Source organism: Trichechus manatus, unplaced genomic scaffold, assembly GCF_000243295.1.
Source record: "Trichechus manatus latirostris isolate Lorelei unplaced genomic scaffold, TriManLat1.0 scaffold00015, whole genome shotgun sequence".
In the NCBI taxonomy this organism is placed as follows: Eukaryota; Metazoa; Chordata; class Mammalia; order Sirenia; family Trichechidae; genus Trichechus; species Trichechus manatus.
This window is the reverse complement of record NW_004443951.1, coordinates 16,894,966-16,905,853: the sequence shown is the minus strand read 5'-3', so window position 1 is coordinate 16,905,853 and position 10,888 is coordinate 16,894,966. Positions and strand designations below refer to the sequence as shown.

The 10,888-nt window shown below is 40.6% G+C and overlaps 1 protein-coding gene across 1 annotated transcript in view; it reads left to right on the top strand.

The window, feature by feature from the left end:
* Positions 1–969: 969 nt before the first annotated feature.
* RLF (RLF zinc finger) overlaps positions 970–10,888 on the top strand; it is a 97,003-nt gene continuing 87,084 nt past the window's right edge. The window contains exon 1 of the mRNA XM_004371896.2: positions 970–1,243. Within this exon, the coding sequence (XP_004371953.1) occupies positions 1,004–1,243 (240 nt within the window). The 5' untranslated portion in view covers positions 970–1,003. The remainder of the gene's footprint in view (positions 1,244–10,888) is intronic.

The window sequence follows — 10,888 nt, the reverse complement described above, 5'->3', positions numbered from 1 at the left end:
ATAGTGAGGTTAAACATATTTTCAGGTGTTTATTGGCCATTCAGGTTTCTTTTTTTGGTGAACTGCCAGTTCATATCCTTTATCTACTTTCCTATTGGATGGGTAGCCTTTTTCCTTTTGATTTTGGGAGATTTTTAGATACTGATCCTTTGATGGTTACATGTATGGTGAATATCCTAGTCTTTAGTCTGTCTTTGAGTGATTTTTTTAAAAAAAAACTTCTATATTACAGAAAATTTTATTAACAAATTAATTTAAACATTATATGTTAATATATAACTAAAAAATCATATATTAAATTTTAATGCAGTTAAATCTAACAAGATTTTCCTTCTAGTTCATGCTTTTTAATTTTATTTAAGAAAATTTCCCCCTTTTTGATATCATAGTCTATATTTTCTGAAAATGTTTTGAAGTCTTTAATAAATCTGGGATTTATACTTGGATATGGTTTGAGGTAGAAATCTAATTGTATTTTTTTCTCCCTTTCGGAAAAAATGTCTCAGCGCCGTTTATTGACAGTTCACTCTTTCGCCGGTGACTTGTAACACCACCTCTGTCATAAACCAAGTTTCCATGGAGCTAGTCTTCATTCCAGCCTCACATTCTTTGCTTATTTTCCTTCTACCTGGCTGGGGTGCTTTTCTCTAGGTTACTCACAGGGCTACCTTCCTCTCGTTCTTCAGATCGTAGCTCAGACGTCATCCTCCCGCTGATATGTCTACACGCACTTCTCGGTCGGTGACTACAGGACTCCAAAGGAGCTGGAAGGACAGTGGTTGGTAGAAGCCAGTTGCTGCCAGGTCGTTGCCAGGTCGTTGCCAGGGCGTCGCTTGAGTGGTCCCGGAGCCCGCCGAGGGGAGGAGCACTCTGGGTCCCAGTGACGGAATCCAGTAAGCGCCAGCGTCGCCAGGGAGTGCGTCACCACGCGCGGGCGACCGGGGGCGGGGTCAGGGCTGAGTCACGTGGCTCGGTTGCCTACGCGCTGCTGGGCCGTGGGAAGATGGCGGACGGAAAGGGAGACGCCGCCGCCTCCGGGGCCGGGGCTGGGGCTGAGGCTTCGGCGGCAGCCGGAGCTGGAGACGGAACCGAGACTGAGTCCATGACTCGGGGTCATCGCCCCGCATCTCCGGCGTCGGGAGCCCCGGGACTGCGTCCATGTCTATGGCAGCTGGAGACAGAGCTGAGGGAGCAGGAGGTTTCGGAGGTCTCATCTTTGAACTACTGCCGTAGCTTCTGCCAGGTGAGGGGTTGACTGGTTGGCTGAGGGCGGCGGGGAGGGGAGGCCAGGGGAAGAGGCCCCGGATCCGTTGCAGCAGCCGGGGCTGGACTGAAAGGCGCCAGTTCGGTGTCTTCGCCGCGCCCCCGAGCCGGGAAGGCCCAGCTCGGAAGTCAGACCACTGGCCCCCCTCTGCCATTGCCCGACTTTGACCACTGCCAGGAAGGGTTGCACTGGGCTAGGCTGAGAGCCTGGACGGTGTCGGCGGTTCCCTGAAAGGGCCGTGCCCTGCAACCGTTGCCTGTGTCCCAGCTGGGTGGTTGGAGCGCCACTGCCCCCTGAGGGATTGATTGCTTGTTCCTGCCAGGAGATCCTTTTTAAAGTAGAGTGCAGATTTCTGAACTGGAAAACTCAGGTTTTTCTGAGTGATCCAGGCAGGTGTGTTGGGGCCAGAGTCAGCGTTTTCTGGGCCCCTGAAAGGTATGACAGTTGACTTTGAAAGGCGTCTAAGCCTTTGATTAGGGATTGCGGAACCAGTTGGTTGGTGGGTTTTTGCGTGTTTTTTTTGTTTTGTTTTGTTTTTTGACGTTTAAGTGGTTGTTTAATTTCTTTGGCATTTCTTTGAGCATTGTGATACCAGGAATAAGGCTGATGGACTGAGTAGAAGAGGATCGGGAAAGATAATGTGGAGTGTGGCCTCTTTTGGCAGTTGTATGGTCAATTCTGTGTAATAGTGCGTCCTAACCTATGAGTACATATTTATGGTTATGTTTAGTTTAGGCCTCTATGATCACTGAGATTTTTCTTAACGTTTCAAGTTCTTTACAAATAAAAAGATTTGCTGTTATTATTTCTATTTCTGCTGTTTGTTTTTGTCAGGTTTCTGACCCATCCCTTTGCTCCTCGCTAGGTACATCTTTAGAGAATACAAAATAATCCTATGTGTTGGTATTTGGACTCTTAATGAATACTTGTCTCTACTCGTATGTCAGCTTGTACGTAGCAACGATTGTGAGGATGGCGCAGGACCGGACAGTGTTTCCTTCTGTTGTACATGGGTCACTCTGAGTCGGAACGGACTCGACGGCACCTAACAACGAGTAATTGAGTGTGTTGAATAAATTGCGGTGTTCCAAAGTTTTAATTTGGGGAAAGGGGGGCAATTTGCTTTGGTGGTCTGGAGCAGAATCAAAAGTTAACTTTGGGTTCCCCTTTAGCATGATTGCTTTTTCCTTTATGCTGAGCCAGAAGTACCTCTTCTGTTTGAATGTAGGTTTGTCCTGTCTGATCTTTATCACTCCACTATTTATGTCTACAACCTGCAGCATTTCTTTGTGCTATTAAACGTTAAGGTGTAATTGTCTTCTGCTTCTTTACTAGTGATTATTCTTCTTAGTACAAACTTTTACTGATTCCATAGAATGATTCTAGGCACTTTACCAAGTGCTGGGGAAACATGAATGAGATATGGCACTTACTCTTGATGAGTTTATAGTTGGGGGAAGGTGGTAGAAATGATAGTATTTCCAATGCAGTTTTGGTAATGAGGGAGAAGGAGGTGGTGAAGGAGAGAGCCCTCATGGGATATCTTGGTGGGAAAGACAATTAACCAGTAAAATAGAAATAAAAAGGTTAATTATAGATTGTAATATGTGCTTAGAAAGAAGTAACTGAGAGAAGTCACTCTGGGATGGGTGGTCAGGGAAGGCCCTATGACTGAAACGATGAAAATGGGTCATGTGGAGGTCTGGGAAGTGTGGGGAGGAAACTCTAGTGCTAGAGGTAGAGATGAGAAGGGACGCAGAATGCTGTGGGAGAGGCGGGAACTAATAACAAGGAGTAGTGATGGGTGGAGGAAAAGAACTGGGTTTTGGGTAAAGCTTCGAAGCCTGAATTGTTTCCCTGGAAAGATAACTAGAATTAATGTAGCCAGTCAGATTGAAGCTTGTCAGAGGATGCCATATGTACATATTCCACTTTATGCCTTGTGCTTGCAGCTCTGATTTTATTTTAACTGAATGTTTTAATGTCTCGAGTCTTGATGACACCTAAAAATGTGAGGGCTCAGAAGAATTTTAAAAAGAAAGTGCTTTTGTAATTTTTTTTAATGATTTTTTTTTTTGGCCTGAAATTTTCCCAGAAAACCTTTATTTCAGTAATAAATGGAATAAGGAAAGGTGTTCCTGTGACAGTATGTTGTAATAGAAAGCACATTGGATTGGGGTTAGTAGGGTCCTAATTGTGACTCTTAGCACTATTGGCTAATAACCTTGGGCAAATAAATCACTTCCTCAGCTACAAAATGCGGGGATAGGGCTAGACCTATATTCAATGACTGTGAAACTATACCTTGTTTTCTGACCTTTATCTACTTATTGTGCTTTATAAAAACAGGATAGAAAGTTTATGTACAACTCTTTGCAATATTTGTTACAATATTTTTTGTCACATTTTTTCCAGTGTGTCCTTACTTACAAGATAAAAAGAAAATTTAAAAAATTCTGAAGAAACGGGGAAAATTTCACCATCAGTTAGTTTGGCTGAATAACTCTTTGTTTCACATTTGAAAGGCAGAATAAGATTTATTCATTCACTTGCGAAACACTGATTGTGTGCCTGATGTTGTAGCAAGTGTGGAGATATTAAGACAGGATTCCTGTCCTCTTGTTTTTGTGTGCCATTGAGTCCATTCCGACTCATAGCAACCCTATAGGGCAGAGTAGAACCAACCCATAGGGTTTCCTAGGCTGTAATCTTTACGGATCAGATCACCAGGTCTTTTCTTCTACAGAATGGCTGGTGGGTTCCAACTGCCAACCTTTTTATTAACGGCCAAGCACTTAACCATTGCGTCACTAGGGCTCCTTTCATGCCCTCTAGGAATAGATCTGTAAAGATAGGTAGTAAGTATTATATTATCATAAAGGACTGATCTTTGCTCTCTGGGATGCTGAGCTACCACAAACGTATTTTCGTGAGGTGTTTAGAAGTGTTCAGGAGACTTAGATAGTACCAAGTAGATCTCTTCTGCAACAGGCTGGGACCATATTCTCTCCATCTCTTGTAGCACTTACAAGAAATGGCTCTATCTTTGGAATTGCACCAAGTCAAGAAATTAGCTAATGTCAAAGGATAGAGAAGATTGTTTCCTTCTGGGTATATTTTCAAAAGTTTGTGAAGATGATAAAAATGAAACTCTAAAAATAATAGTTACTAAGAATATTATACTTAGATCAAGTTGTGTTCAGTGAAAATTTGTATTCAGTAACTATAGGGTGTGGATTTTTTTTTTCCTCCCCTCAGTTCCTTTTCTGAAAACATTGTTGGCCAGACAGTGTAGATAAGATTAACTCCAGAAAACAATCTTTCTTTGTTTTGCTGAAAAATTGATGATGTCTTCTCAGGTTTTTGCTATATCTTGGAAACCAAGATTCCTAGTTTTATAACTGGTAGCTCTATTTCTAAGACACAGTTTGGAGACTTTTAAAGTAAACTTCATTAACAAACTTGAAATTATTGGGTGAATAATTATACTTTGAAAATACCAGACAAAATAATTTTATGAGTAAACCATGTTTATATGGGATATTTATTTTTAGGTTCTAGACTAACAGTGACTTTATAGAGTTGTAAGGATTAAAATAAGTACTGCAAGTATTTCAGTTTTTCCTAGACAAGTGATTGACAAGGGCTCTGATTCAGATAGAGAGTTCTGGTTGCACCATTTAAACTAGCTGTGTGACCTTGAGCATGTTATTGTCTTTAAATCTTAATTTTCTCATTTGCAAATGGAATAATAATAGTACTTATTGTTCTGTATGTAAATACATTGTTATGAGGACTGAGTAAGACAATCTCTGTTTTTAAAAAAAAAAAAAACACACTGCCTGGGAATTGTCTGTTTGGGTTATTTAGACTTTTTAGCATTGGAATAAAGTCTTTACAACCTTCAGGGGAAAGGTGTGGCAGTCTGCTCCATAAAGGTTATAGCTTTGGAAACCCTATGGGGCAGTTCTGCTTGCTTTTCAGTTCTCACCTAGCCAATCCCATCATTCCTACCCTATTCTTACTCCTATTCAGGGGTTCTTTACTTGGAGTCTGTGGGCCCAAGTATGATCCTGGACACTCCTCTACTGTGGTTAAAATTTTGCATGTAAGTTTTCAAGTGCATTATTTTGGGGGAGGGGGAACAAACCCATTGCCATTGAGTCGATTCCAACTCATAGTGACCCTACAGGACAGAGTAGGAACTGCTCCATAGGGTTTTCAAGGAGCAGCTGGTGCATTCGAACTGCAAACCTTTTGGTTACCAGCTGAGCTCTTAACCACTGTGCCACTAGGGCACCATTTTGGGAAAGACAGATCTTAATTTTCATTTGATTTTTAGAGGTCCAAGACACGTATTAGGCTTTCAGTGAATATTTACTTACTGACTGACTGATCTCCAAAAGGATATAAAAACTAGTTGCCATGAAGTTCACTCTGACTCATAGTGACCCCATGTGTATCTGAGAAGAACTGTACCCCATAGGGTTTCCAGTGGCTTATTTTTCAGAAGTAGATTGCCAGACCTTCGGAGGCACTGTTGAGTGAACCCAAACCTCCAACTATTTGGTTAGCAGCCAAACACGTTAACTGTTTGAACCACCTGGGCAACGGGTAAAAACCTGGGCATCTACAACGACAACTGGTGAAAGGAAAGAACTACTACTTTAACAGACTGTCTGAGGTCATCAGCAGGCATTCTTGCGGCTTTCCCTTTTGTTGTGCTATTCTGCCCCTTTCTCTCATTTTCTGTATGGCAAATTTTCTTCTTTAGAGCCCAGTGTAAATGTCAATTCCTCTGTGAAAACTTTCCCTGATTTCACCAGATAGGTTTCCTCTTAATAGTTTGTGTTCTTTTAACACTTTTTGCATACCTGTAGTTTTAACTCATTTTTATTACCATCACTGTCTTAGTTTAGGCCTTCATAATGCCCATCCAATGACAGCAACCTTTTTATTAATCTCCCTTGCCTTCTGACTGGCCTCACCTACAACCCATCTTTGTGTTTTTTCTAAAATGTAAACAAATATGTTGTCACTTCATTCCTAAAATCCTTCAGTGGTTTCCTGCCCTAAAGACAAGATACAGTTCAAACTAGCCTGGCAAACAGAGCCTTTTAGAATCTGGACCTAGCCCCTCCAGCTCCCACCTTTCCAGCCTCATTTTTCTTGTCCACCTTCACCTTAGTGTCCTTTTTCTCCATATCTGCTTGATGATCACCAGTGTTCTCCTTTCCTCATCTACCTATTCATCCTTCAAGAACTGGCTTAAATATTACCATCTTTTAGAAGCCTTCTCTCATTTTGGCAGGCAGAATTAGGTAATTCTTTTACCAGTGTACTCCAGTAACATCTTGTGCATAAATATGGTGCCTAATTATTTGTTCGGAGCCCTGTGGCACAATGGTTAAGAGCTCTGCCGCTAACCGAAAGGTTTGCGATTCTAACCCGCCAGTGGCTCCACAGGAGAAAAGACCTGACAATCTGCTCCCATAAAGATTACAGCCTGGGAAACCCTGCTGTGTCCTATGGGATCACTATGAGTCGGAATTGACTCAACGCACACACAACAACAATAATCATTTGCATGTTTGGCTCTTGCAAGAGCAGGGATCTTGTTTATTCTTTTTTTTAATATTTTGTACCCAGAAATTAATATTAAATGCCTGGCACACAAAAACTAATTTCTTGGAAGAATTAAATTGTAGGGACTTATTGATATACTCAAGAGATAAGTACTTCAAAAAGAACACCTAATGTAAAATCTAGTATGTAAAAAACAATTTTACCGTAAGAAATTATTGTGAAGAAACAGGATAGGAGATTTTGGTCATTTCTTGGTGATATTATTATCTACATCAACTTAACTTACATTCACATAATAATGCCTACATTCACATGTGTGAAATAAAGGATAGTGTTGAAAGAGGGAGAGAATGAGAGGGGTTATAGTATTGGCAAAGAGCCCTGGGGGCACAGTGGTTACCTGCTGGTCTGCTAACCAGAAGGTCAGAGGTTTGAACTCACCAGCCTCTCCATGGAAGAAAGAGGTAGCAGTCTGCTTTCTTAAAGATTACAGCTTTGGAAACCCTATGTTATTCTCTGTCCAGTAGGGTTGCTATGAGTCTAAATTGATTCGACTGCACACCACCACCACAACATAGTATTGGTGAAGAGTTAGAAGCCCAGTAACACAACAGTTTTGGAGATGTGGAGAAGGGGAGGATCAGTCTCCCTAACTCCTTGAGATTGGTGGCCATGAAGACTCTTGAGCTTTACCTCTTTCATTTAAAGAATTTTTAACACATTAGCTTCTATTCTTTTGAGCTGTCTAAATGGAAGCTAAATGACAGGTAGTTATTATAGCAAAAGTTAGTGTTGTAGTGCGTATGACCATGTTGTTAGGTGCCATTGAGTTGGTTCAGACTCATAGCGACCTTATGTACAACAAAACGAAACAATGGCCGGTCCTGTGCCATCCTCACAATTGTTGTTATGCTTGAGCCCATTGTTGCAGCCACTGTGTCAATCCATCTCGTTGAGGGTCTTCTTCTTTTTGTAGACCCTCTACCAAGCATGGTGTCCTTCTCCAGGGAGTGATCCTTTCTGATCACATGTCCAAAGTATGTGAGACGTAGTCTCGCTGTCCTTGCTTCTAAGGAGTACTCTGGCTGTACTTCTTCCAAAGACAGATTTGATTGTTTTTTTGGCAGTCCATGGTATATTCAATATTCTTCACCAACACCATAAGTCAAAGGCATTAATTCTTCTTCAGTCTTACTTATTCATTGTCCAGCTTTCGTATGCATATGAGGTGATTGAAAACACCATGGCTTGGGTCAGGCACACCTTAGTCTTGAAGGTGACATCTTTGCTTTTTAACACTTGAGAGAGGTCTTTTGCAGCAGATTTGCCCAATGCAGTATGTTGTTTGATTTCTTGACTGCTGCTTCCATGGATGTTGATTGTGGATCCAAGTAAAATGAAATCCTTGAATAGCATATGACCGTAACGTAGTGTAAATGTCCTATGAAGCAGTGGAAACTTTGGGTGTTGTCATTTGCTCTGATATCACCCAGTCTTGCTGTATACTGTGACCCCTAGTGATTTCTGTCTCTGCCTGTGCACCTTACTCTTCTAAACAGTGTTAATAAAAAATCTAAATAGAAAACACCACCTATTTCAAGATTACAAAAGTATTGGTAAACTAAAATATGCATTGTAAGTGTTTGTTTTCATTCAGATCAAGGCTCCTGTCAGCTTTTTCAGAGACTTTCCCTGACTATCTTACTAAAGCAGCACTTCCCCATTGCTTCCAACTCCTTCAAAAAAAAAAAAAAAACCGTGCTATCCAGTAGGTTTCGATTCATGGTGACCCCGTGCCTGTTAGAGTAGAACTGTGCTCCATAGAGTTTTCAATGGCTGAAGTAGATCACCAAGCCTTCTCCTGAGGTGCCTCTGGGTGGACTCTTAACCTTTCAGTTAGCAGGGGAGCATGTTAACTATTTGCACCACTCAGGGACTCCTCCAACTCCTTTACACTGATTTATTTTTCTTCAAATCATTTACTCTGCCCTGATAGATCATGTAGTTATTTAATTGTCTGTTTCCTCAGCTGGAATGTGGTTGCCATGAGGGTGTTAACTATTTTGTTCACCCAGTGCCTAGAATAGTCCCTGGCACTTAATGGGTACTTAATAAATACTTGTTGATTTTTATCTCCTCCTTTCCCTAAATCCCCCACTAGGCTTTTTGAGGGTAACCAGGAAGTCTTACCTGTTTTTATCAAGAAATAGGGAAATTTTTTGTGAACCAGCTTATGCTGCTTTCCAGCAGAAACCAAGTATTATTGTTCATTGTATTTTGATAACTTAATTTGTATTTTATTTATATTTTCTAAGAACTTCCCATAGTTGCTTATATTCCACAGATATTTAGGAAACGACCTTCTCCACATTTGTTTAGCCAGATTGAAGCATGTATTTTGAATTTGACTGACTCTGTACTGGAAAAACTAAACGTAGATAAGGGATTGAACAAGATAGTATAAAATATAGATGGTATAGAAAATAGATTCCTAAAACTTTTGTTGCTGGTATACGGCAAATATTTGAAGCATTATAGAAGAACTTAGAGGGGCTATTTAACTTATTGAGCATCTTTTATGTGCCAGGCACTCACATGGGTAGTGTTATTTTAATTTTTCAAATAGGAAACTGAGGCCCAGGGAAATTAATTTTCCCAGAGTCACACAGCAAGTTCTTTGGACTCCAGAGCCCTTGCTCTTTTTCAGCATTTCCTAAATAAGCATTTCCTGAAGTGTGTTTTGTGGCATTCCATGAGGCATGTTGTTGTTGTTAGGTCCATTCAAATCGGTTCCGACTCATAGCGACTCTGTCTACAACAGAACGAAACACTGCCGGGTCCTGCACCATCCTCACAGTCTTTGCTGTGTTTGAGCCCATTGTTGCAGCAACTGTGTCAGTCCATCTCATTGCAGGTCTTCCTCTTATTCGTTGATCCTCTACTTTACCAAGCATAATGCCCTTCTCCAGGGACTGGTCCCTCCTGATAACATGTCCAGAGTACGTGAGATGAAGTCTTGCCATCCTTGCTTCTAGGGAGCATTCTTGCTGTACTTCTTCCAAGACAGGCTTGTTAGTTCTTCTGGCAGTCCATGGTATATTCAGTATTCTTCGCCAACACCATAATTCAAATGCATTAATTCTTCTTCAGATGCATAATTTAAATGCATAAATTTCTTATTCATTGTCCAGCTTTCGCATGCATACGAGGCGGTTGAAAATATGGCTTGGATCAGGTGCATCTTAGTTCTCAAAATGACATTTTTGCTTTTCAGCACTTTAAAGAGATATGAGATATGTGTATTAGTAAGGATTCTATGTTCATATAAGTTGGGATAAATGTCTTTTAATGTGTCTTGTATGTTAAGGTGCACTGTGAATCTCCTAGAGCGATATTAAGTGTGTAGCATTTGCCAGTCTCAACTAGGTTCAAAACATTTAACATGTTTGCTATGTTCTAAGCCCCATATCAGCCCCAAAGTCACATGCCTTTCTTTCACTATAAGCAAAACAAGGTGGTGAAGAGTTGATTGTTTTATGTTTCTGCACACCACTGAGTTTTGATTCCTTAGTTTTAGTCTAAAACATGACTAACTGTATGAAAAATTTCCCTTTCAAAGTTTTTCAGGTTTTAAATTATGCTTGTCCCACATTAAAAAAATTAATATTACATTTTTTCAAGCATTGAAAATGAATTATATTTCAGGCATATATTGAGTCCAAGGTTTATTAATCTATGCTTATCTGTATTTCTGCAACATAGCTCGCTTGGGAACTACTATTGTATTTATCTATTCCTAACCACCCCCTTCTCTAATGTCTTGTTCTTTTGAGTGCCTTTGTTTTGTTTTTAATTTTTACTTATTAATTTTATTGTGCTTTAGATGAAGGTTTAAAGAGCAAATTAGTTTCTCGTTAAACAATTTATATACATATTGTTTTGTGACATTGGTTGCCAACCCTGCGACATGTCAGCATTCTCCCCTTCTCAACCATGGGTTTCCCATTTCCATTCATCCAGCTTTCCTGTCCCCTCCTG